The sequence below is a fragment of the Caretta caretta genome, chromosome 10 (genome assembly GCF_965140235.1).
Source record: "Caretta caretta isolate rCarCar2 chromosome 10, rCarCar1.hap1, whole genome shotgun sequence".
NCBI classification, from domain to species: Eukaryota; Metazoa; Chordata; order Testudines; family Cheloniidae; genus Caretta; species Caretta caretta.
In genome coordinates this window covers 39,324,088-39,351,757 of record NC_134215.1, presented here as the reverse complement: position 1 = coordinate 39,351,757, position 27,670 = coordinate 39,324,088, and the positions used below count along the sequence as shown (strand labels likewise).

At 47.9% G+C, this 27,670-nt stretch overlaps 1 protein-coding gene across 4 annotated transcripts in view; it reads right to left on the bottom strand.

Moving 5' to 3' along the window:
• Positions 1 to 27,670, bottom strand: part of FBXL16 (F-box and leucine rich repeat protein 16) — a 92,259-nt gene that overhangs the window by 4,379 nt on the left and 60,210 nt on the right. For 2 of the 4 annotated variants that reach the window (XR_012670184.1, XM_048866637.2), the window contains exons 4-6: positions 18,772 to 18,856; positions 18,095 to 18,158; positions 15,258 to 15,394 (exon numbers count right to left, since the gene is read on the bottom strand). Coding sequence is in view for 2 of the 4 variants with exons in the window: in XM_048866637.2 (XP_048722594.1) it covers positions 15,258 to 15,394; positions 18,095 to 18,158; positions 18,772 to 18,856 (286 nt within the window). In the remaining 2 variants the exon portion in view is untranslated. Of the gene's footprint in view, positions 1 to 4,829; positions 15,395 to 18,094; positions 18,159 to 18,771; positions 18,857 to 27,670 lie in introns of those variants that run through there. The other 2 variants (XR_007358776.2, XM_048866638.2) reach the window with 2 other exon arrangements.

Here is a 27,670-nt window from a genome sequence, read left to right as displayed (position 1 = left end):
TTTACACCTGTGATTTTTAACTTTGTAGAAGTCGCACTTACTGCAAAGACTTCTGTTTTTACAGTCAACTTTACCGTCTTTTGCCAGCGTGCTGTGCCTTTCTAAACAGGCCTCGGACTTGCAAAACAGCTTACAACCGGGGCGTCTCTTTTTTTCCCCTTGGCCACTTCAATGCACTCTGCACTATTACACATACTGCAGTGGTTTTTACAGGCGGGCTGGTGTTTGTGGCTGTATGTGGCGTGACAGTAGTTGCACAAATATGCTGCTCCTAGAAAGGCTTTAATATTTCGGATGCCATAATAATGTTTGTCATGTAACACAACAAAAACAGTTTTGAGGTGATGTACACCAGCTGTTGGAAAAAAGCGGCAATTCCCATTTTCATGATACATGATTGTAATAGTCACACCTAAGCACTCTTCAAAAGAGCTCACATCTGTAAAGCTAATCATTTTTTGGTCTGAAAGCCCCAGCTCCTGTTGGAGATGTCTGGTGCGCTCTAATAGTTGGGCATCTGTCAGTTTTTCATTTGATAAGAGACCCAGCATGCTACCGGCAAAACACAGGTTGTCACCCTGGTTATTTAAATCAATTAAATGTTTTCTTTTTTTTCGATGATTCTACTATATGTGATAGTCTTTAAGGGTCTTACAGAGCCAACTTCACCAGCCCTGCTTCTAATAATCATGACAACCAGTCTTAGAGTTCCGGAACCCACGATCTCTGCGTTACTCTGCAACACCGTAACCAAGTTATTTAAAAAAATCAACAATGTTTAAATCTTCCCAAGACCTCTGCAGAGAAAAGAGCGGGTGATTTAGCCCCAGGGCATCTAAGCATAGCTGAACAAAATCTTCAGGCCCCACCTGATTATTAATATAATCTAGCAAATTTTGAATAGCGGTTTCAACAGCCACCATGGCTTCTGTGAACCCCATTACTCTGTCCAAATTAGCGAAACAAAATTCTTGAAAATATTCATAAGTGTTAAACTCTCTTCAGGGTCTTATCTAGTGTCTCACATGTTCCAAATACACCTGAGGAGGTGTATTAGGAGCAGGAGAATCTGTACCTTCAGAAGAGGGGGTTTGGGGGGTCTATGTCTATTTCCCTTTCTTGGTTGGGGGTCATTTTCATAAAAAAGCTCTGGCTTTTTAAAGTTTCTTGGCCAAAAGCCTCCTCAATCTTTTAGATTTCTTCCACTTTTTTCCCCAACCCCTCTTTACGTTGTTAGGTATCATGTTTAGTCACACCCTCCCTTCTCCCTTCAAAACGCTTTCCACCTTTTCAGACAGTGCACATGTATCTGTTACTTTTTGGTCTAAAACCACCCTTTCTTCTGGAGAATGTTGCTTTTGAAACACCTCAAGAATTAGCTTCGAAAACTTTTTATCTATTAAATGCTTAAGAGATGTACAAACACTAAGCAGCTTATTACAAACAGCAACTGATGCAGCAAGACCTGCAGGTAGGTTGTTATTTGTAGCAACGGTTCTTCAGCGACCAGAATCAGGGGGGGCTGACCCCTTGACCCTGCTCAAGCCCACTCCTGGACACTGTTGCTGCTACAGGGTTCTTTGCCTTTACCCTTTTTAAAGCTGAGTCCTTCTGGGCTATGATGGCATACGGTTCCTCAGAACTAGGGGCTTTGACCACTTCGCATCGCTTACCAATGTCCCTGGAAGCGGCAGAGGTAGATTTCTTGGCTCTGGAGGGGCAGGGCTGTTCAAAATCGGGGGGGTCTGATCCCCTTTTCCCACCCCTGGAAACTGTCACTGCTTCAGGGGAAGATTTCTTGGCCATTTTTAAGGATGGGACCCTTGCTTTCAACACTGGAAATTGCAGCTGCCTCAGAGGGAAATTTCTTTGCCCTCTTTAAAGGTAGTTGGCTCTGTGTAATGAAGGTTTTGGATGTGCAGGGCTGTTCAAAATCAGGGGGATGGATTGCCTTGTTCCAAACTGTAACTGATTTAGGGGGAAATTTCTTTCAACCTTTTGCTCTAAATGTATCAAAGTACAAGCACATGACACTCCCCCTCGTCAAACATAACATTTTTTCAAAATGGCCAACGGCGCCAAACTTCAGTGCCAAGGAAAATGAGGATGGAGAGTGGGACATAAGCCCTAAATGGGGCATGGAAACCTGTCAAAAATGCATTATGATGAATGCTATCGAGCCGTATACTACTGCCATTAACAATTTTCATGAAAAGATTTTCCTTGAATAATGAGGGAGATTATCTGAGAAGTTTGGAGATCTGAATTATCATCAGTGACTGTTTGCAGTTAAGGTTATTTGCAATGAAGGCTTTTCATGAACGAATGTCTTCTGAATTATCAGGAATGATTTCTAACTGCTTTGCAGTGTAGATACTCTGAAAAATTTCTTGCCCTGGAGGATTAGCATTAGCTTCTTGTTTGGCTACAAAGAAGAATTTTCATGAACCAAACACATCTGAATGGTCATGAGAAATTTGTAATTAGGTTCTAATGCTGATTTTCAGAGAATCATTGTTCTCGTTGTTCTTTTTGTTTGCCGAGACGAATTTTCACTATAACTTCTGCCCTGAAATGTGAACAGCGATTCCTAACTGGTTTGCAATGTAGATTCTCTGAGAACTTTTCTCCCTGAATGATTAGGAGTCACTTGATTTGTTGCAATGAAGAATTTTTACTAAGCAATCTCCCCTGAATGGTCTCCGGAAATTCCTAACTGCTTTGCAATATAGACTGTTTCATCCTGAAAGATTAGCAGTGAGTTGTTCTATTGTACCAAATGAAGAATTTTCACAACAGCTTCTGGGAAATGCTGCGGAGTGGGGCTCGGGGCAGAGCAGAGAGAAGACATCTCCCAGGCAAGCAGTGCCACTCCACAGCAAAGTCAGTGCCTCCAATCGGCAGCTCTTCTGGACTTCTGCTGCTGGCAGTGCCACCCTGACGGGAGCTGGCAGCAGCAGACACTACATCCCCCACGGTGCCGTGGGCCCCATGGGGTGGTAACAGGGTGGATGGTGGGGCTTTTGGAGTGGAATGGGCAATTGGGATGCTGGGGTTGGTGGTAGAGGTTGGAAGGGATTGGGGTGTGGGGGCTGATTGGTAGGGATCTGAGGCGGACTAGCAAGGTGCTGTGCGGCCGGGCATGAGGCAGAGGCAAATACCTGGGGGAGCAGAGCTCAAGCAGGTTAGAAACCACAATTCCTGTGATGCATTGGTTCATTGATGGAGTGGCTTGCTGGGGGATGAGAGGGAAGGAAAACAACTCCCATGATGCACTGGGACTGAAAAGAGCTGTGTGCAAAATGGTTGTCCCCACCCCTCAGGTCACCCTTTCATCTCAGTGTCAGCCCGCACCACTTCCTCTTCCAGTAACTTCCGCTTCCTGGCCCGCAGAAATAAGAGGCACATCCTCAATAGCATCCAATGGAAAACAAGAGGTGTGTCCTCAATTGAAGGATAAAGACGTTGTGAGAAAAGAAGTCAGAGAGAAGTGAGAAAATAATGGATTGGACAGGACATAATATAAATAAATTGCAGATGTTTTTAATTAATGCATTCCATAAAAGAGTATAAATGATGGTGGCTTATTGTTTGTACTTTGGAGAAACTGATGCTCTCTGTCAGCTGTATTTCTTCCCTGGCAATTGCCTGAAATAAAGCTGTCTTGGATTTTGTTGCATTCCAACCTGAGAGTGAGGATTTATTTTCTTCCACACCTCCATATGACAGGTTTCAGAGTAACAGCCGTGTTAGTCTGTATTCGCAAAAAGAAAAGGAGTACTTGTGGCACCTTAGAGACTAACCAATTTATCTGAGCATAAGCTTTCGTGAGCTACAGCTCACTTCATCGGATGCGTACTGTGGAAACTGCAGAAGACATTATATACACAGAGACCATGAAACAATACCTCCCCCCACCCCACTCTCCTGCTGGTAATAGCTTATCTAAAGTGATCACTCTCCTTACAATGTGTATGATAATCAAGTTGGGCCATTTCCAGCACAAATCCAGGTTTTCTCACCCTCCGCGCCCCCCCCCACACACACACACACACAAACTCACTCTCCTGCTGGTAATAGCCCATCCAAAGTGACCACTCTCTTTACAATGTGTATGTACAATCACTCTGGATAAGCTATTACCAGCAGGAGAGTGAGTTTGTGTGAAACCTGGTGAGAAAATCTGGATTTGTGCTGGAAATGGCCCACCTTGATTTTCATACACATTGTAAGGAGAGTGGTCACTTTGGATAAGCTATTACCAGCAGGAGAGTGAGTTTCTGTGTGTGGTTTTTGGAAAAAAAAGGGTGGGGGTGAGAAAACCTGGATTTGTGCTGGAAATGGCCCACCTTGATTATCATACACATTGTAAAGAGAGTGGTCACTTTGGATGGGCTATTACCAGCAGGAGAGTGAGTTTGGGGGGGGGGGGGCGGGGGGTGAGAAAACCTGGATTTGTGCTGGAAATGGCCCAACTTGATTATCACACACATTGTAAGGAAAGTGATCACTTTAGATAAGCTATTACCAGCAGGAGAGTGGGGTGGGAGGAGGTATTGTTTCATGGTCTCTGTGTATATAATGTCTTCTGCAGTTTCCACAGTATGCATCCGATGAAGTGAGCTGTAGCTCACGAAAGCTTATGCTCAAATAAATTGGTTAGTCTCTAAGGTGCCACAAGTACTCCTTACCTCCATATGAATAATATTTTGGAATAGGGCATTTGACTTTGCTAGATAATACCTTCTTATGTTGTACATTTGACTATGAAAGATAGTTCAAAGATTTATATTAAAAATTATGCCAGAGACAGGAATATTAACCAAACCTTGTATTTTTTAAAATTTTTAATATATATTTTTATAAACAAGTCACGTGATAAAATAGCACAAGAAACACATACCAAATATAAGATTATATCTTCAGAATATACAGAAGAATGAGGTCGTATGTACAGTAAGAAAATGTTTTTCAGATTTTTTTCTCTCCCCATCTATTTTCGTTCTATAGTAATTTGAAATATCACAATGTCAGAAACTTCAGTAATACTTTGGCCCAGTGGACACCTAACTGGGGTGCTAAAGAGCTTGAATCAGAACCAAGCCAGTGACAGAACCCTGTAAGGATTGGGATGATCTGTGTCAGCCAGTTTAGGAACATTGGGACAGATCCTCAGCTGGTGTAAATCTGCATAGCTCCATTGCCAATTTACACCAGCCCATCAATATTTCCTCCCCTGATTCTTTTAAATATTATATTTTTAAACTCATTGTTCCAATTAGAAATTAGTTGCTTTTCTCTTGAATTCCCTCATTGCCTCAGCACTGTGTTCAGGCTCATAAGAAAGCCTTGGTTCTTTTATGATTGGTGTCAAACACATTCTCTGACCTCACAGGTTTTTGAAAAAGTCACCCAACTAAAACATCATAGTTGCTTTGCCTGGGTGAGTAACGTCTCTTTGGAAAGTTCAGAATTAAAAAAAACAACTGGAAAGGGTCATACTGTTGGGAATAATCTTGGGACGTCTCTCCAGCTCATAACCTGATATAAATCAGTAAGACCATGATGTCATGCCAGTTTACACCAGTTAGGGATCTTGTCATATAATGTGTATAACATAATACATATAATGTATTTCTGTAAATTATTTAAAAATCAAAAGTACTTTCTACTGCAGAATGCTTCCTGGTTTTTGCGTCTCACACTGCTTGGACAATCCAATTGAACTCGTTTCCCTTTCTGTTTAAAGTCAGTTTCATTCTCTGGTTCTCCTGCCTTAGTACAATGCTCTTGTGTTGAGTCTTTCAACACTGCAGGAGACAGTTTAAATCCCAAGCTGCCCCCCCCCCTTGGTCCACCCCTGCAATTGGTTTCTTGTGCTCCCCTTAGTGCACAGACTCTGTTAGGTGCTGACACTGATCCTAGTCACTCCAAAGAAGGCAAAGAGGGGTAAGGGGGGCGTGTTATTATGCCTGCTCCTATTGCACTACTGACTACATTGTGCCAAAACAGTTGTGCTTCCCAGAACTCTGGTAGGCATTGTGCCTGATTAAGAGCCAATGCTTCTGGCAGCTCCTGCACTATAGGTGTACCACCGCATAACTCCGAGTCAGAGGTTGCCCTAAACGCACAGTGTAGCCCATATAGTTTTATAATTATCCTCTCCCCTCTTTTTTAAAATAAAATGTAATAGCTTCTCACACCCTTTAGAAGCAAGACACTCTCATTGTGCTCAGTGCCTCATGTAACAGAGCTCCTGTGTATCAGCTGTACCATGACTGCAAAGAAAGGCTTTTCACTTTGCAAATCTGCATCTCTGTGCCCTTCCAAGGTTGCCCTCCCTGCAGAATACTAACTTCTTGTGTGACACTCCCAGTTTGGAGGCCTAGCCACCGGTAAAGTTCGCTTGATTGTAAAACCACAGTGGAAGCAGCAACCATACTGTTTGCTTCACTCCGATGCTGGGCTGCCACACAAAGTCACTTTGTCAGCTCCTTAGCCACCAGCAGGAGGGTAAAGACGTGCCACATTTTAAAATCTGACATTTTATTTTCCATCTCAGCTGAAGTTCCCCAGGATAAGTTTTAAGGGCAGTAAAATGAATCACCTTCTTGGAGGCACTATGAAATGAGTATGGAAAGGAGAGAAGCATAGAGTCAGGCGAATAAATATAGTTACTAAACAGAATGATCATAAGGGTTAGAGGTAGAAAAGACTTAGTAGTTGATCCAGCCCATCCCCTAACACAGGATAGCAGGGGAAGACTGGCTGACACCCATACTATAGAAGTTCCAAGATCCTGTCCTGATTCTGCTCCACAACGTAAGGAAGGTCCTGTCACACTCAGGTCCAAGAGCCAACCTCATGAGTTCTCCTTTCCCTTAGAAGAAAAAATACACCATTTCTTTCTGAAGACACGCTCTGCTTGCTGGCTTCTCCAACATGCCCAAGCCTTCCTCACAACCCCCTTCCACTGTTGAGAACTCCAGTGAGCAGATGGAAAACTCTGGACAACCTGATGCATCAGATTTATGGGCAGGACTAGCTTTTGGGTGTAAGGGGTGGGAGAGTCCCATTCTCAGAGTTTCATTCAAAACCCCTGTGCATGAGGCTATCTTCTACCTGGTCCCTGTAGCAGTATCACTCCTGAAATGATACATAAAAACCATCTGCAATGGCAGATTGGTGCCATGGAATCTATGCCACAATAGCCTCTTGACCACGTTATAACATGGTTTGGTCTTGCCTGCACAGATGGGACCAAAGCATGGTATCATCACGTTACAGCTCTGTATAGACCAGAGGCCAATTTCAAATTCAAATTGACGTCAATGGTGTTGCACTAGGGATGAATCTGGTACATAATGTGATTAAAAGCAAATGAGCTTGTGAGATTAGCACAAAGTTGCTGCACTGATCAATTTCTACATCACTTTGCCAGATGGATAGGCCCTTCATTTGGCTCTTAGTCCTCAACCATGACCTCATGCTCAGCCATTTCCAGTAAAACTCGAGCTCCAGGAGAATGGCACTAACGCAGAGGGGAAGCATACAGGGTCCTACACAAATAAGAGGCTTAATCATCGCAATACAGAGAAGCAATTGCTAGCTCAGTCCCCAAAAGGAACCAGCCTAATCCACCAAAGTGCCAACTGCCCTCAACTGCAATTGAAGACAACAGCTCCGCTCAAACAACTACAGGATTTTAAGGATCGGGGACCCAGCCCACACCAAAATATATTTCAATAAGACCACATGGCCAAATTAAGCATTGTAAGAGCTCGTGGTGGAAAGACAGCTAATGATAAACTAATCTGGGAAAGAGCTGGAGAAAATTATAGCAATACTATTTATAACAATTTACAAACCCAGAGAAGAACAGCCAACTCTCAAACTGATGATCTTCTGGGTCAGGAAGGCGTTTACCCTTGCCCACCTTCACAGGCACCATTGCACAGTTAGCCAGGCACATTATGGAGTCCCCTTCTTTGAACCATCAGGTTTTAGTTGCTGTCAGATGCAGAATATTGGACTTGGAGCAATGGTCTGACTGAGTATGGCAAATCCTGGGTTCAGATAACTGCAACCTCCTTGAAGATGGAGTGTCATCCAGTGGGTAGAGTACTGGATACAGATTCAGGAGACCTGGGTTTTATTCTCTGCTACTGATCTGCTTTGTGTCCTAGGGCAAGTTACTTCATCACTCTGTGCCTCAATTTCTCCTTTGTCTGCCTTGTCTGTTTAGATTATAAACTCTTTGGGGGAGGGATTGTCTGTTACAATATACAGCATCTAGCATGTTGGGGCAATAGCAGTAATAATCCTTGTGTCCTTGTGGGTTGTCACCTTTGTCCCGTGCCTGCTCACTTACGGTGAATAAGGTAACACATAAAGCTCTCTACTAACATTGAAGAAAATGGGAGTCGCAGGGGCTCAACACCTGACAGGATCAACTCCATAAAAATGCTTAACCTGTCTTCTCTTGCCTATCCTTCGGCCAACAGATCTCAATTTACATGTGCAAAATTTACCAGCTGGGTCTGGGACAAAGTTTAAGCAAGAAGGGAAAAAACAATGGATTGTAAAGTGCGGGCCTCTGGGCTGCTCCAGTTTACCAATCAGTATCTGAACTCAGAAGGGAAGAGAGTTAAATATAGATCATGGTGGATGACGCCATAAGTGTCCCAGGGCAGACAAGTCTGTCTGAAGAGAACCTGAGGAGCAGGAAATAGTTCAAAGGGCAGGGAACTCCTTTAGACATCTCCATGGACAAGTAAACTCTGAAGGTGACCTCTGGATTCCTGCTTGATCAAGTACACAGAAGCAGTCAGAGCTCAGTGTGGGAGGCTGCCTGCAACAACCTGTGTGATCTGATGGCTTATTAACTGAGCAGCAGTGAGATGCCAGGTACTGTTGACATCCCTGTCCTAGCAGTAGCAGCTTAGTAGGGAAAATGTAATTGGGGTGGAGTTGGGGGGATGCAGAGATTCACATGGTCCATAGTTGCACAGTGAGTTCAATCTGCAGGTGGCTGCAGGGGCAGCTCTAGAAATATTGGCACCTAAGCAAGAGAAGGCTTTAATACCCTCCCTAAAGTCTTCCTGCTCCCTTCCTCCCTCCCGCCGATCCAGCTCTACAGCTCACCTTTCTCCAATGCAGTCTCTCTTTTCTTGCAGAAAGAACGAGGAATACTTGTGGCACCTTAGAGACTAAAAAATTTATTTGAGCATAAGCCTATCTTCCTACTGTATTTTCCACTGCATGTATCTGATGAAGTGGGCTTTAGCCGACAAAAGCTTATGCTCAAATAAATTTGTTAGTCTCTAAGGTGTCACCAGTACTCCTCGTTCTTTCTGCTGATACAGACTAACACGGCTACCACTCTGAAACTTCTCTTTTCTTGCTCATTCATCTGCACTAGGCCCTCTTTGTTTCCAGACATGCCTCAGGACCCTCTGCACTTGGTTGCAGTGTTATTTCTGAGGAGGATCGGGGCTTCCAGGCCCCGTGTAAGAAGCAGAACCCCGTGTAAAAACCCATCACCATACAACTGAGCAGAAGTAGCTCTAGGAATTCCTCAGTTAGAGAAGACCATCATGAGAAACAAGCCTCTTGGGGTGATCCCTGAGGTTCCAGGCCTAGCCCAGCAGCACCTTAGACCTGCTTACCCTATGTCCACAGCTGCTCCTCTTCAGAGGCCTTGGGAGTGGGTATCCCAGCAGGTGGGCTGGCATAGCTGTTAGTCCCTGTGGATTTCCTGGGAATGGTCAGAGTTTTCCAGTGTTTCCACTGGGAAGACTGAAAATGTCAAATGAACAAAGCTCCAGCTGTCTAACCAGTGGTTTTGGCAAGTTGAGCAAAGGACCTGCCTATAGTGCAATTAGCAACCAAAGCTACAGCTTAGCCAAGTTAGTGGCTCCCCTGTCATGCCCCTCATACACCCAGAAATCATGCAGTAACTGAGAGGGCGGAGGGAGGGAAGGAGAGGCCAATGGAGCAGGAAGTTGCAAAATAGCCTAAAGATCGATCACTTAAAGCTTACAAATCTTTATGGCAATGAAAGTTTGTAATAAAAAAGTGATTACTAAATCAGTTCTTTCTTGTCCACTAAGAAAGCTGTGTCCATACATATTTATTAGAAACAATTAAACCAGTTCATTACTGAGCAGCTGAGCTGTAGTCCGAGGTGTTGTGGGTCATCTCCCCTCCTCTGTGGTGCAAGTTGTGCAGTTGCACCAGGGCCCAAAAGGTTATGTGGCCACAACTAACCCAGGGAAAGGGGGTAGCCCGTCCGGCCAGAACAACCGTAGGTTCCAGGTGGGAGCAGACAGCAAGGGTGTGTGGAGAAGGCATGAGGGAACTGCAGCATGGGGGACGGAGATGGGTAACACACTGTCCCAACTCTCCATGCTGCACAAGGTAAAAGCATCAGCTGTTTTGCATAGGGCTGAAAAGTTGGGGGGAACTGGGGATGGGCAACTAGAGGGGCTAGGTAGGAACTGGGTGGAGCTAGGGGGCTGGATTGGAACTGTTAAAAGGAGGGGGTGTCAGAATGGAGCTTGGGGGGGTCTAATTCAGAGCTGGGGAACAGAGGGGGGTTGGAACAGAGCTGGAGGGGACCAAGGGAGGAGCTGGGGTGGCTTGTGGGGGCCTGAAACAAGGTGGGGTGGATCAGGGAAGTGGGGGGCAGCAGGGAAGCTAAAAGGGCCTAGAGGAATCATTGGATAAGAGCTGGAGGAACTGAGGGCTGGACTGAAGGAGGATGGAGGAAGAGCTGGGTGGGAGGCTGGATCAGCATGGAGGGGAATGAGGGGGACCGTGGAGGGATCTGGGGGCCTGTAGGGGGCCATGAGCGAGCTGGGGAGTCTGAGGGTTGGATGGGGGTTAAGGGAGAGCTAGGCAGGAGCTGGGAGGTTGGATGGTAGGGATTGAGGCTATGGGGAAGATGGAAGGGACAGATTTCAGAATCGGGAAAGGGGCCCCTAACCTTTTTTTGGCACCAGCAGAGAGTCTCCTGGCTTTGTTCAGCACATGAGAAAGCCCAGTGGTCTGGGATCCAGACCGCCCTGCCTGCTGCAGTGTCTGGTACCAAATGCATGTTGGGAGTGGAAGTGGATGTCATAGAAACAGCATAGAGTCCAGGGGCACTAATCCCAGCTAGTAATAAAGACTCCATGACAAGCCCTTCCAGTTACACCCCTGGCTTCACCTAATCAGCAGCTGTTACCTACTGCCCTATGCTGAAACCAGGGTGCCTATTAACTGCTAGACTGTAAGGGCCTTAGGGCAGGAACCAGGTCTAGTTTGCAAAGCGCCATGTCCATTTATGGTTCAATACAAGAGCTTCTAACAGCAACAGGGCAGATTGCTGCTGAGCAATGCAAGGCACTCCTTCCCTTCTTAGGCTGTGTGTGCTGCCTCCTACAGAGCTCCTGGCCCTGCCTGCTCGAGAAGAAGGGACTGAGATTAGGACTGAAAGTGTCTAACCACGGGAACCTTCAAACAACTGCTGTGGTCAGCACCCTTCCCTTCAGGCCATTCCTGGCTGAGGTCAGGGATGAGGCAGTGTAGAAAGTGCTGATGATGTTGGGAGGACTTGTGAGAAGAGACACAGAGCGGTCACTGCCTGGACTCTTTCTGCTGGTGTCTGGGAGATGGCTTTAGATGCTGGAATAGCTACACTGGCATTAGGTCCTGGGGCTGCTTCTCCTGCATTGCAGACTCCATTTTTCCACACCACAGGAGATGGATTTGCTCTGGCTTTTGATTACAATGGGACAGGAGACTGTCAAGGCACCCAGGAACTGTGAGTCAGCCACAGGGTATGAATGAGTGACGCTCCTGACACCACCCCTACAGAATCCCAATCTCTTCATCACACGTTCCTGCATCCATCCCTAGAAAACAACATGCTCCTCTCTCCAGCCCAGGAGCTCCACCCAGCTGGCTGTATTGCCATCAACTTCCTTCCTGGAGGAGAGGGGAGGCCCAGATGGTGACTGAAGAGGGAGGGGGGGCATCCCTCCAAAGCAGTAAATTCAGTCTGTTGGGGGACATGCATGGGATGAGATATATGCAAGTACATGAAGCTGGGAGTGGGCTTCCTCCAACCTCACTGCAAGCAGTAAATGGAGCAGAAATGCACCAGCACAAGAATGAGCAGTGATGGGAAGAGAGCCTGGCTCCCCACAAGCTGTTGGCTTTCCCTGGCCCTCACTTCCCCGCAAACAAAACCAAAACAAAAGAGATTTCATCCCCAGAAGACTAAAGAGCCCAGCTGATGAGAGCTGGTTTGGGCTGTGGACAGTACAGCTGAGCCGGTCTTTCCTCTCTCAGATCCCCCCTGCCCCTCCTGGACTGGGACCTGAGTGCAGCACAGGGGACATTCTCCAAGCACCCAGGTGCTGCTCAGGCACTGGAGCCCTAGCCACCTCCTGATGCATCAGGGGTAGGGGACTCTGCTGGCAGCTTCTGACGGTGGGTAGGCCACAGGGAGATGTAAAGGGGTCCTTTGAGCCAGGGCCCAGCAGCAGGTCAAAGTGGTAGCTGCCTGAAAGCAGCATGGGAAAGCCTCCCCCTTGGAGCCACAAGTGGTCTGGAGGGCAGAGTAGCAAGAAGGGAAAAGCCAGTATCTAGGGTGACCACCCTGTCCTGAATTGGGCAGGACAGCCCAGAAATGCAGAGTTCAAGACCCGGTACTGGGCTGAATGACTCTGGGACATTTGTCCTGGATTCCCAGCAGTGCTGCTCTGCCCCTGCCTGAGGTTCAGGGGGCAGTGCCAGCCTCTTCCCAGGAGCTGAGATGGGCCTTAGCCCCACCCCACCGTGACGTCCCGCTCCTGCTCCTCCTCTCCCCCCCGCCCTCTGAGGCTCTGCTGCTGGCCAGGCTGGGCAGTAGTTAGAGCCGTCCAGGGAGTCTGGGCTGCTGTGGATTCCTCTACCTGCCCTGAACTGCATGCCCCAAGGAGGTGGGGACACAGGCCCAGGGCTCCCCACAGCAGCCCAGGTTGCCTGGGAGGCTCTTACTACTGCTTGGCTCTGGCTTCTGGCCTGCCCAGGGGGTGGGGCCTCAGGGGGAAGAGGAAGAGGAGGGGCTGGGGCCACTGAAGGGGGTGGGACCCCTGCATGTGTTCCATTGTTGCATTTTGAAAAGGTGGTCACCTTCGTACAGTAGTCTCAAAACTTTTTTGATTGCATCGCTCCTTACTTGGTCCAGGGCCCCCAGGGGGTGGGTGAGTGAGGCAGGACAGGGGAGGGGAAGCCATGCTCCGGGGGTGGGGAATGAGTGGAGCAGGACAGAGGCGAGAGAGCCATGCTCTAGGGGTGGGGGTAAGTGGGGCAGGATGAAGCAGGGAGAGCTGTGCTCTGGGGGTGGGGAATGAATGGAGCAGGACAGGGGTGTGGGAGCCATGCTCCGGGGTGGAGGGGTGAGTGGAGTAGGACGGGGAAGCCTCCAGTACCTCTCTTGGCTGGAGCGGGTGCTGAGTGCTCCTCCAGGCTCCAGTAGCAGCTGCTACTCTTCCTGCCTCCACAGCCCCCCCACCCCCCAGTGGCAGAGGCTTGTTACTGTGAATAACCTGGTAACCCTAAACTGGGGCTGGGGGCTACAACTGGGGCTGGGGCCTGGGTGGGGCTGGAGATGAGCTGGGGACAGAGCAAAGGGCACCCTGGAAGTTCCTCCGCACCCCCCTGGGGACTGCACCCCACAGTTTAGGGCCCACTGCCTTCGTAGGATTCCAGGCTGGTCTGATTGATGTGCTGCCAGCCTTCCCTCTGTCCTAGAACTGAGCTGGCCTCGAGGTGAGCCTGGGGAAAGATGCTGCCAGGCATACGGCATGCTGCCACAAATCAAGCCCAGTAGGACGCCATAGCTTTCTCACCCCTTCTCGAGCCTGCAGCTCTAGAAGGGAGATAGTTGAAGGAGGCTCAGGCTGGTGAAGGAGGCGGAGCTGCTTTAGGCTCCTAGCTCCCACAGTTAAACCTGTACTCCAATAAATGTATGTGGATTGGATACAAAGCCACACCAGCTTCACACTGGAAGAGAACTGGAGCTGGGCAGAGGGCTGCCCCATAGACCCTCCCAGTCCCTACGCATTCCAGAACCTACCTTACCACAAGACTGAAGCAAGCTAGCATGCGAAGGCTGCAGGTTGTTCTGAGAAGAACATCTTATTAACAAAATGAAAACAGCAGTAGGCGACCGTCTACCCCAGATCATGTGACCTTGGGGCTATTGGGTTTTCAGAGGATTGGGTGGGGAGTTGGGTTTGTTTGTTTCTCAGGAAACTTGCTCACGGATCCATGTTTTCAATGAAGACAAGACGATCATGGACAGCATATCAGCTCCATCTTCGGGAGCAGAAGACACCCCGCCTGCCAAAAGCCTCAGAACGGGCCCTGTGCTTCTCTTTCACAGCGTTGGTCGGTTTATTTTTTAAAATGTCTCCAGCGTGGCAGACCCTGCAGTGTCCCGCTGAAGTAATTAAGAGACAGAGCAAACACATGGCATCAGGAATTTCATCCTTTCTCCTTCGAGTCTCTCTGTCCCTCAGGATTCTCCTCTTTTCTTCTAAGCTTTCTGTCTCAGCTCCTGCCAACATATGCCATGATGGAAACACAGAACCCAGAATGGGGAGGGGCTCCAATCAGGCCCCTCCCCCAGACTCACCGCCAAGACCCCCAGAAGTGTGGGGGGTCTCAGAAGGAACTTCTAACTGCTGTGACATGAGACATTGGGCAGAAACCACATGGGATCCAGCACTGAGTGGGACACCATGCAGGACATGAAACCGTGCCAACCCACCCCAACTCTCCAATCATGGTCATTCATTTGCTTTGTTTTGTTTGCTCATTTTTTGTTGGTTTTTTGTTTGGCTGTGTTTTTTAACTTTTTTTTTTCAGGACAGACCATTACAAAGAAGATGAGTGATGATGGAGGCGTGGAAAATTTACAAACTTTGCAGAGAGATTCTTGCAGGAGGTTTTGTCTTATGGAACAGATGGGTGCCCATCTCTACGGAGATCGCAAATACCCCTCTCTCTAGGTGTCCTCATCCAGTGCGTTGATGTGATTAACTAGCTCTTGATTGCTGTACACATGGTGAGTGGTTTAAATCAACATAGTCGTTAGCATCTCTCCCAAAACATAACAAAATTAAAACAAAATGATAACTCTGGTTGGTTGACCAGTGTTGGGTTGGGATTGAAGGAGACAGCTCCAAAGGTTGGCCAATCCTTGGGGCTGCTTATTCGATTACCATGCAGTGCGGCAGGTGCTGGGAGAAATACTTGAACAGCTCCGGGGTGGCACCAGGACAGTTGGTCAGCTCCAGCTCCTCCAGATCTTGAAGTTGAACAAGGCCTGAGAGCCCAGTGGTGGTCAGCAGGGGGCAGCCTGAAACCAGAAGGTGGAAATGCCCAGTGAGCAAGAAGCTATGATGTACGGTAGACATGGAAGAACTTAGCCACCCCTCTGCTTTGTGGGGTGTGGGTTGGATTGCTATCAGTCAAGCCCATCTCAAAATACCAGCTGCAAAAGGGAGAGTAATGCCATCAGGCTCCATCACTTGTCCCCTGCATGTCGGCCCTGTTAGGATCATCTGGGTGTATCCCACTAAATCAATTTCCTACCATCAAAGGAGCTTAGGGCAATGGTGAACCTCAGTCCTTCCTATTCTCTGACTTGGCACACAATAGTTCAGTCTCCTGAGGGCTCCAATGATTTGATCTAATGCTGGTTGCTGAGATTGGTGTGCAGGTGCTGGAGGGTGTTGGTGGCCTGTGAAAGACTGGAGGGTGGGACAAGATGATCTGGGGGTCTCTTCTGGCCTTAAACTCTAGGGGTACGTCTACACTGTAAAACCCCCTCACGGCAGTGAATCTCAGAGCTCAGGTCAATGGACTCGGACTCGTGCTACACAGCTAAAAATAGCAGTGTGGACATTTGGGCTTGGGATGCAGCCTGGGCTTCAAGACCCTCCACCCTCACTGGGTTTCAGACCCTCCAGCCTGAGCCCAAACATCTATACAGCTATTTCGAGCCCCACAGTGCAAGTAGTCTTTTTTTACAGTGTAGACATACCATATGACAGCAGAGATGTCTGTCGGGGGAGACAGCCTGAGTCTCTGGGGCTGGGGAGGGCTGCTGTATCATGCTCTCCCATCTGCAGGTAGCATGACCAATCCACCCAATTAGACCTCCTCAGCAGCACTGCATCCATCCACTATAGGACATAAGGCCAGGATCTGATCTCCTTTATGCTGGCATAACTCTGTGGACATTAATGGAGTCACTCCTGATTTGCACCACTGTAAGTAGCGCAGAGACCATTTGTCCCCAAGTCTCATTCAGAAAGCCAGTAAACTTAAAGTGACTAACAGGAAACCTTTTGTGCTATTTTCTTATTCAGTCATCAGGGTTTGAATGATGCTCAAAAGTGCTGCTGCTGTTTTGATTCAGAGGGAAACATGTTTTTTCTCTTTGCAGAAACCAGCAGAGGAAGCAGTCAGGTGAGCCATGGAGTAGGAATAGCTCTGCTGAGAGCATAACAATGGCTCCATGATCATACCTCACAAATGCCCTCTTGACAGAGGCCAGCCCTTCTTTTGGACCCAAATCTACCATCATCTCACAACTAAACAAATGATCTAATCTCACAATGGTTATTTTAAGTAATTTATATTAGAAAAGCTGATTCATGAATGTGAGATGCAAGCAATTATTGTTGTGCCAAAGAAACTGACCTGCGGTTGTTCCTAGCTTCCTAGCACGATTATCTCAGTATGAGTCTTTAACTTATGCTGTCCTCCGCATCTGGGTCCTGGGCAGGTTGAGCAGTAGCTCTGTTAGCAGAGCAGAGCAAATGAGGACATAAATTCAGTGAAGGGGCATGAGTGGCATAAACCATGAACAGATGGGAGGGCAGGTCACTGCAGGGTGGTGTTGACACAAAAAATGTCACATTGCTATGACGCTCACTGGCGGGGAGAACAAGCTTGCACGAGGGTTAGCACCAGTGGGATGGACTAGGTGACCTCTTGGGGGCCCTGCCAGCCCTAATTTCTAGTATTCTCCATTGACTTGTAGCCTATGAGAATCTTTAGAATCCATGGGGTCTGCTCTGAGATGCTCATACTCCTGATTGACACCAGTGTCAGAGTGAGGAGAATGAAGCTCAAGCTTCTCCATCAGGCTTTCCTTGATAATGAAGGAAAGGTCTCGTGATGGAGCAGGGCAAACACAATTAATTCACATTGGTACATCCATTCCAGTCAAACACTTTCAGGCAACTCAGAACTCTTTTGAAGAACCAGGACTCCAATTCAAGCTGCTTGGAAAGGTGGTGGTAAAAGTCATGCCTTGAAGCCTGAGGTGGGTAGCAAGAAATGAAGCCCTCTGGCTCAGTCCCTGCCCTGTGTGGAGCTGTCAGGAATTGTAGTGACTGGGCGCTCTGCAGACCCTAGGGTGGAATTTGGCCCTTTGGGTCTGATTTTCAGAAGTGTTGAGCACTTCTTCACTTGATTTCAGTCTGACTGGTGGGTGCTCAGGACTTCTGACAACCAGGCCCCATGAGTTCAGAGAGAACTTGGGAGTGCTGCTGTCCAGAGTGGGAGATGGGCTCTAGCTGGAGTATCCCAGGGAAAGAACAAACAGGACACTAGATAAAGCGAGTGGGGTGACAGTAATTGACACAGCCAGTGGGAGACAGCATGGAATGTCCAGGTGAAGGAAATCCTCCAGCTGTCTGGACTGGCTTCCTCCACTGTCTCCTTTCGTCAACAGAGAGAGTAGGAGGACGGGTCTTCTCCTTGCCCCTCTGCTTTTTACAGGGGCTGACCTGCTTCCTGCAATTGCCTGTCACCAGCCAATTTTACCCTCCACAAAGGGTAATTCCAGGCTGGAAGATCATGCTGCCAGCCCACCATTGTGTCATGGCCCAGAAACATTCTCCCATGACATCCTAGCGGTCATTCACGAGGCTGTGACATGGCCAGGATTATCCCTTGTGTCATGGCCCTGTCCCCAAGCTGAGGCTTCCCCTTCTTTCAGAAACCAGTCTATCATCTCAAGAATAAACCAGTGTTTGGATCTCACCAGCAAGAGACAACAGACGCAAACTTCTCATGCCCAGGAGATGCTTCAGACCAAAGTCTTGCACCTAAAATGACAGAATAGGGAGGAAGGCATCCTGGACTGTCAATACAGAACTAGAAAAATGAACTCTACTTTGCTTTTCACAAGCAGCTAAGCACTGTGTACTCACCTCTCGACTGGGATCATTCCCCTTTGACTGATGGGGAAAATTAGGCAGAGAGGTTATATGTCTTGACCAAAGTCAGAGCTGAGATAGACCCCACATCCCCTGACTCTCAGTTCACTGCTCTAATCAATAGACACCAATACTCGCTACTTGCTAACTTACTGAGTATCTACTTGCAGTGAGCCATTTTGCTCTGCATCAAATGCCATGTATTCTACAGGCTCCACATGCATTCCCCGGAGAGGTTTTGGGTAGCTTTATCCACACTTGATAATAATAGTGCCCCAGGCAAGTTGCTGTTATCTTCACAATCATGTTACTTATCACTGACACAGCATTTTTCATCCATTGATCTCAAAGCACAGTAGCTGAGGCAGCCATTGCAGAGAGAAAGCAGAGGGGAAGATTTAATAGCAGAACCATGTTCCAGTGGGTTAGTCGCTTCCTACTGGGGAGATGCTTCGAAGGAGATGTAACCCTAGCATTGCATTGTCCTTTTCTGTTCACCTACCTGGCAGCACCAGCGGAGGTACAGGCTCCTAAGGGATGACATGGTGGATAAGTAACTGAGTCCAGTGTCTGTAATCCGCACACACCTGCAGACAGAAGCACAGTATTACAAGAAAGATGCCAGTAGGGAAGGGAGGCGGAAACCTAACATCTACCCCAAACAATTCATACCTCCTGAACTGGCTCCTCTGTGTTACTAAGCAAGAGGGGTCAGACAAATGGAACAGACACTCCCCACTAGCTTTCAGATGCACAGGCATCTGGTGGAGAACAGAAGTCCTCCCTGTGTTCTGATGCCTAGCTAACAGCAAGGCCTTCAGCCTCAGATATCCTCAGTATCAGGTGCTTCTTCCTCTTCCTTCACCTCCTGCACCTCCTACCCTCTGCTTAAAAGAATTACAGGATTGGGGGAACTGGGGGTCTTAATGAGCCTTTTGCCTCTAGCTCACATCACCTACAATACAGATCGTAGATGACTGTTTGGTGGCCCTGGGTAAAGTGAGTCTCACACAGAGGTGTCCACTTCACAAAAGCTACCACCGCAATTGTCAGCTTCTTTGGCTGTCTCATAAGAGAAGCTCAGATGGGCTGTGCATAGAGCCTGAACTTCATACCCATGTCACAGTGGTGTCAGTGATGTTCTCCTGGTATTATCTGGACCGGTGATCTGCTAGGATGCCAATCCTCGACTCTGGGAGCCAGCCTTACCCTGCTGCGCTGTGAGAACTCCCACTCCTGGGCTGTTCACGCACAGCCTCTATCATGTAAGCTTCTCCCAGCTAAGTGAGTGAGCACTTTTGGCCAGCTGCTGCTTGGATTGTGCAACCGAATGACATTAGCCAATATCTCCTGTCCCCAGACACAACCCTAGAAACCTCTGTCTTGCAGTGTCCAGTTATGCCCACTGGACGCTGCAAGCTTATATGAATTCATCAATTTAACAAAGAAATAGATATCTACTAGGCTTGTTGTCCTAAGGGGAGTCTGACAGGCTTCAAACCAAACACACTGCTTCAGGTAGAATAAACAGAAAGATTAATTAACTACAAAGATAGATTTTAGGTGATTATAAATCAAAAAACAACAAGTCATATTTGGTCAAATGAAATAAAAGCAAAACGCATTCTAAGCTGATCTTAACACTTTCAATGCCCTTACAAACTTAGATGCTTCTCACCACAGGCTGGCTGGTTGCTCTTCAGCCAGGCTCTCCCCTTTGATCAGCGCTTCAGTCACTTGGTGGTGGTGTCTGTAGATGGAGGTGGAAGAGAGAAAGCATGGGAAACGTCTCTCCCTTTTATCATGTTCTTTCTTCCCTCTTGGCTTTGCCCCCCCCCCACCACCACCTTCAGAGTCAGGTGAGCGTTACCTCATCATAGTCCCAAACTGACCAAGGGAAGAGGGGTGACTCACTTTAGAGTCCAACAGATCCTTTGTTGCTGCCTAGGCCAGTGTCCTTTGTTCCTGTGAGGCTGGGCTGGGTTTGTCCCATACATGCCCTGATGAGGTGTGAATTGCCCCTCTGCTCCTGGAGAGTTTTGCCTTGTTTTAAGCCATGAGGACACATTTTCAGCCTCATAACTACATATATGAAATTACAACTTATAAAATTACTAGAACAATAATGCTCAGTGCATCATGAGCCTTCCGAAGACACCCGACATCACAAACTTTGCATTGGATACCACACAATCATATTATAAGGATGAACATGGGGATGCAGAGTGTTCCCCCGAGGTACAGAGTGCCACAATGTCTACAGAGCAGTGACCAGGCAGTGTCCAGGGAAGGTTGCACTGATGATGCCCATGCCCTCCCCAATCTGTGGGGAAACAGAGAATTCATTCCCAGGGCTCTCTAATCAGCACTAGGCTCACAAAAAAAAAAAAAAACCACCACTAGTCAATAGCAACCTCAGTACTGGTTGGCTCTCTATGGTCTCCACATAAGGAACTACCTGAATTCTACTTCTCCAATGCTGGGGAAAAGCAGGATTCTATGGTGACATATCCACTGGCACTTGAGGGCACACACACTGTGAGACACAGAACAGGAAGAACAGCCATGACTGTAGAGGGAGGGCCAGATCCCCAGGAAGTATAAGAGAGTGTAGCCCTCTGACTTCACTGGTGCTATGCCAGTTTATGCCAACTGAGGATCTGGATTAGAGAGGCTGTTGGAGAGACTCTATGACCCAAATCAGGTCAGACCAGGCAACCACAGCAGGTGCTTGTTGTTGCAGGATGACTGGTGCCTTTAAGGAGAGATGGGACCCACTATTAGTTAGCTGCTTCTCAGTTTGAGTGGGCGGGACCTATGAAGGGTCAGATAGTAGTTTACGGGACACCTGGGCCTTATAAAAGGACTGAGAGAGATCAGTTTGGGACCTGAAACCACAGGGAGTAAACAGGGGTCCCCTTGAGCCAGGGTCTGAGAATGGTACTCCAAGGGAACCAGCCTATGTGCCTAGTGCTCTCTCCCAGAGCCAGAAAGACTCACAAAGGTAACTCAGAGGGCAGGTTGAAGAGAAGCCCCAGTGCCCAGAAGAACCTTTTGTTTGTTGGGACTTTTACATTTAGACTTTTGCTCTCTGGGGAGGGAATAAGTTTGTCTGGGACTTGGCCAGAGAGCTAAGGCATATCCCCAGCACAGACCAGTGCATGGAGAGGTGAGAAGACCTATCTTGGGAGAAGGAAACTGAGGCAGGGAGTGCGGGCAGTGCCACATTCAATAGCTGGGGGCATTTTGGAGTAGCCACACCCTATGATAGTCTGGCATTCTTTACTTGAATTTTCTTCCACTATACTTACTGGTCAACACACTCTTCTCTGCCCATTGTCACCTGCATCTCCCTTTGGAGATGAGCCCTCCATTCAATAGGAGATCCTTTCTTTCTTTGAGATACTGGCACTGGATGCTTTATACCATCAGGACTGGCCCATTTCCTGGCTTAAGGAAGAAGTCTCCAGGAAGCATCCCCGTACAAGGGAGTCCTGTGGCTAGTGGGAGGAGGAATCAGGTCAGGTTGGGCCTCCAGAATGGGGCCAATCCTAAACCATCCTGCTTTCACTCCCCGGCAGGGACCTCCTTCCTGCCTCAGAGGCCTGTGCCCTTTTCCCCTATGTTACACAAGAAAGCAGCAGGGGATGGGTGGCTCAGAGAGCAGAGACTGTGAGAGGTAGGGAGCATGGAAGATGTTGCATGTGGAAGAAGAGGCTGGCAGGATAGGTGTGGTGGGAAAGGAGCATGCAGCAAGCTGCCTGCTGAAGGCTTCTGACATGACATAAAAGTGAGAACGGAAGAGCAGGGAGGGAGGAAGGAGACTGTCCAGCACATATAAACTTGCTCCCATCCTTCACCTTAGCAACCTCAAGTCCAGATCCTCAGCTGTTGTAAATCAACAAGGCTCCACTGAACAGTGTTCTGATAGCTTACAGCAGCTGTGGATCTGGCCCCGGAGCTCCAAGGATCAATGGGATTGACAACATTATGCAAGGCACCGCATAGTGCTCTCAGCATCATGCACAATCTGTTTAGCAGAGGTGGGCTAGTGGGTGCAGAGCAGATGCAAACCAGGCAACTGCACGACTCCAAACAAACCCAGGAGGTTCAACAAGTTTGGTTCATTCCCCCTCCTCATCCCACCACTTTTTCATCATGCTCTTTGCATTGGCATGAACTAATGCACAAGAACTCCATGAGGAAGGCTCTTTAGATACTTCTGGCCTCAGAGCAAGATAGCTAGTGAAGATAGCTGTGCTCTTTTTGAGTTTCCAGGTCCAGGTCTGCTGGCTCCAGAGGAGGTTCAGAGAAGTGAGGGTTGAGCCTTCACACTTGGAAAAGATGGGGATCAATATGAAAATTGAAAGGTGAATAAGGAATTGGTTAAAAGGGAGACTACAGCGGGTCATACTGAAAGGTGAACTGTCAGACTGGAGGGAGGTTACCAGTGGAGTTCCTCAGGGATCGGTTTTGGGACCAATTTTATTTAATCTTTTTATTACTGACCTTGGCACAAAAAGTGGGAGTATGCTAATAAAGTTTGTGGATGATACAAAGCTGGGAGATACTGCCAATTTAGAGAAAGACTGGGATATCATACAGGAAGATCTAGATGACCTTGTAAACTGGACTAATAGTAATAGGATGAAATTTAATAGTGAGAAGTGTAAGGTCATGCATTTAGGGATTAATAACAAGAATTTTATTTATAAGCTGGGGACGCATCAATTAGAAGTAATGGAGGAGGAGAAGGACCTTGGAGTATTGGTTGACCACAGGATGACTATGAGCTGTCAATGTGATATGGCCGTGAAAAAAGCTAATGCAGTCTTGGGATGCATCAGGCGAGGTATTTCCAGTAGAGATAAGGAGGTTTTAGTACCGTTATACAAGGCACTGGTGAGACCTCATCTGGAATATTGTGTGCAGTTCTGGTCTCCCATGTTTAAGAAGGATGAATTCAAACTTGAACAGGTACAGAGAAGGGCTACTAGGATGATCCGAGGAATGGAAAACCTGTCTTATGAAAGGAGGCTCAAGGAGCTTGGCTTGTTTAGCCTAACCAAAATTGAGAGGAGATATGATTGCTCTCTATAAATACTTTAGATAAGCTATTACCAGCAGGAGAGTGGGTTTGTGTGTGTGGGGGGGGGGGTGAGAAAACCTGGATTTGTGCTGGAAATGGCCCAACTTGATTATCATACACATTGTAAGGAGAGTGATCACTTTAGATAAGCTATTACCAGCAGGAGAGTGGGGTGGGAGGAGGTATTTTTTCATGCTTTGTGTGTATATAAAAAGATCTTCTACACTTTCCACAGTATGCATCCAATGAAGTGAGCTGTAGCTCACGAAAGCTTATGCTCAGATAAATTGGTTAGTCTCTACGGTGCCACAAGTATCCCGCTTTCCCACTTACCTCAGGGCTTTGGTCTCCTTCCCCCGGTGAACCTAGTTTAAAGCCCTCCTCACTAGGTTAGCCAGCCTGCTCGCGAAGATGCTCTTCCCTCTCTTCGTTAAGTGGAGCCCGTCTCTGCCTAGCACTCCTCCTTCTTGGAACACCATCCCATGGTCGAAGAATCCAAAGCCTTCTCTCCGACACCACCTGCGTAGCCATTCGTTGACTTCCACGATTCGACGCTCCCTACCTAGGCCTTTTCCTTCCACGGGGAGGATGGACGAGAACACCACTTGCACCTCCAACTCCTTTATCCTTCTTCCTAGAGCCACATAGTCCGCAGTGATCCGCTCAAGGTCATTCTTGGCAGTATCATTGGTGCCCACGTGGAGAAGCAGGAAGGGGTAGCGATCCGAGGGCTTGATGAGTCTCGGCAGTCTCTCCGTCACATCGCGAATCTTAGCCCCCGGCAAGCAGCAAACTTCTCGGTTTTCCCGGTCAGGGCGGCAGATAGATGACTCAGTCCCCCGGAGGAGAGAGTCCCCGACCACCACCACCCGCCTTCTCCTCTTGGGAGTGGTGGTCGTGGAACTCCCAACCTCAGGACATAGCATCTCATGCCTTCCAACCAGCGGAAGTATGGGCTGGATGAATGCACTACAAGGTGGGTAGAAAGCTGGCTAGATTGTCAGGCTCAACGGGTAGTGATCAATGGCTCCATATCTAGTTGGCAGCCGGTATCAAGTGGAGTACCCCAAGGGTCGGTCCTGGGGCCGGCTTTGTTCAATATCTTCATAAATGATCTGGAGGATGGTGTGGATTGCACTCTCAGCAAATTTGCGGATGATACTAAACTGGGAGGAGTGGTAGATACGCTGGAGGGGAGGGATAGGATACAGAAAGACCTAGACAAATTGGAGGATTGGGCCAAAAGAAATCTGATGAGGTTCAATAAGGATAAGTGCAGGGTCCTGCACTTAGGACGGAAGAACCCAATGCACAGCTACAGACTAGGGACCGAATGGCTAGGCAGCAGTTCTGCGGAAAAGGACCTAGGGGTGACAGTGGACGAGAAGCTGGATATGAGTCAGCAGTGTGCCCTTGTTGCCAAGAAGGCCAATGGCATTTTGGGATGTATAAGTAGGGGCATAGCGAGCAGATCGAGGGACGTGATCGTTCCCCTCTATTCGACATTGGTGAGGCCTCATCTGGAGTACTGTGTCCAGTTTTGGGCCGCACACTTCAAGAAGGATGTGGATAAATTGGAGAGAGTCCAGCGAAGGGCAACAAAAATTATTAGGGGACTGGAACACATGAGTTATGAGGAGAGGCTGAGGGAGCTGGGATTGTTTAGCCTGCAGAAGAGAAGAATGAGGGGGGATTTGATAGCTGCTTTCAACTACCTGAAAGGGGGTTCCAAAGAGGATGGCTCTAGACTGTTCTCAATGGTAGCAGATGACAGAACGAGGAGTAATGGTCTCAAGTTGCAGTGGGGGAGGTTTAGATTGGATATTAGGAAAAACTTTTTCACTAAGAGGGTGGTGAAACACTGGAATGCGTTACCTAGGGAGGTGGTAGAATCTCCTTCCTTAGAGGTTTTTAAGGTCAGGCTTGACAAAGCCCTGGCTGGGATGATTTAACTGGGAATTGGTCCTGCTTTGAGCAGGGGGTTGGACTAGATGACCTTCTGGGGTCCCTTCCAACCCTGATATTCTATGATTCTATGATTCTAAGTACTCCTTTTCTTTTTATCAGAGCGATAAATACCGGAGAGGGAGAGGAATTATTTAAGCTCAGTACCAATGTGCACACAAGAACAAATGAATATAAACTGGCCATCGGGAAGTTTAGACTGGAAATTAGACTAAGGTTTCTAACCATCAGAGGAGTAAAGTTCTGGAATAGCCTTCCAAGGGAAGCAGTGGGGGCAAAAGACCTATCTGGCTTCAAGATTAGACTCGATAAGTTTATGGAGGAGATGGTATGATGGGATAACATGATTTTGGCAATTAATTGATCTTTTAACTATTCATGGTAAATAGGCCCAATGGCTTGTGATGGGATGTTAGATGGGGTGGGATCTGAGTTACTACAGAGAATTCTTTCCTGGGTATCTGGTTGGTGAATCTTGCCCACATACTCGGGATTCAGCTGATCGTCATATTTGGGGTCGGGAAGGAATTTTCCTCCAGGGCAGATTGGAAGAGGCCCTGGGTTTTTTTTCCTTCCTCTGTAGCATGGGGCACGGGTCACTTGCAGGAGGATTCTCTGCATCTTGAAGTCTTTAAACCATGATTTGAGGACTTCAATAGCTCAGACATAGGTGAGAGGTTTATTGCAGGAGTGGGTGGGTGAGATTCTGTGGCCTGCATTGTGCAGGATGTCAGACTAGATGATCATAATGATCCCTTATGACCTTAATATCTATGAGTCTATGAGTCTATGCGTGGGGTGGGATCCCTCTGAACTGAATTCTAGAGGGTGTAGAGACGATCCTGAAGAGCAGAGTTCTGATCCAGATTTCCCAAAATTTGGGGGAAGGAGAGCAAGAGCTTGGATCTGGGAATTTGGTTCAGGCCCACCTCCAACCTCAGGGCCAGAAGCAGGATGTATCTTCCCCCAAAGGCTGGAAGGTATAATACCTCACCTTCCCTTCTCGCTCTTTTCCCCACCCTTCTCTCTTTGCCATTTCTCTCCATTTCTCACATTGCCCAGGAGGAAATGTTACATTGTGAGAAGAAACCATGTTTGGAGTCTTAATGCCAGTTTTAGTTCACAACTTTCCAAATGCTTTTCCATGTGCCACCCTCACCCTCTGGTGGGGACTGAGGGTTATCCATAACCGAAACACACCAGTGACATTTCCTTATGGTTAGGGCCCTACCAAATTCATGGTCCACTTTGGTCAATTTCACAGTCATAGGATTTTAAAAATTGTAAATTTCATTATTTCAGCTATTTAAATCTGAAATTTCATGGTGTTGTAATTGTAGGGGTCCTGACCCAAAAAGGAGTTGTGTGTGTGTGTGGATGGGGGGGGTGTCACAAGGTTATTGTAGGGAGTAGGGGTACTGCTACCCTTCTGCGCTGCTGCTGGAGGTGCTGCCTTCAGAGCTGGGTGGCTGGAGAGCGGCGGCTGCTGGCTGAGAGCCCAGCTCTGAAGGCAGAGCCGCCGCCAGCAGCAGCACAGAAGTAAGAGTGGCCTGGTATGGTTCTGCCACCCTGACTTGTGTGCTGCTGCTGGTAGTGGCACTGCCTTCAGAGCTGGGTGGCTGGAGAGCGGTGGCTGCAGGCCGGGAGCCCAGCTCTGAAGGCAGAGCCGCCGCCAGCAGCAGCACAGAAGTAAGGATGGCCTGGTATGGTTCTGCCACCCTGACTTGTGTGCTGCTGCTGGCGGGGCACTGCCTTTAGAGCTGGGTGTCTGGCCAATAGCCACCACTTTCCAGCCGCACAGCTCTGAAGGCAGCATAGAAGTAAGGGTGGCAAGGACCCCCAATTAGAGAAATGCTGGTCTCCCCTGTGAAATCTGTATAGTATAGGGTTAAGCAGGGGTTCTCAAACTGGGGGTCGGGACCCCTCAGTGGGTCGCGAGATTACATGGGGGAGTCGCAAGTTGTCAGCCTCCACCCCAAATCCCGCTTTGCCTCCAGCATTTATAATGATGTTAAACGTATAAAAAAGTAGTTTTAATTTATAAGGGGAGGGGTTGCACTCAAAGGCTTCCTATGTGAAAGGAGTCACCAGTACAAAAGTTTGAGAACCACTGGGGTAAAGGCACACCAGATTTCATGGGGGGAAACCAGTTTTCACAGTCTGTGATGCATTTTTCACAGTCATGAATTTCGTAGTGCCCTGCTCAGGGTGGGAAGGGAGCACAGTAGCATTTCTGACCACAACTGTGTGACGTTCTGTACCTCAGGGGAACACCCAGCACCCACATGTTCATCTTTATAATATGATTGTGTGATATCTAATGCAAAGTTTGTCATGTTGGGTGTCT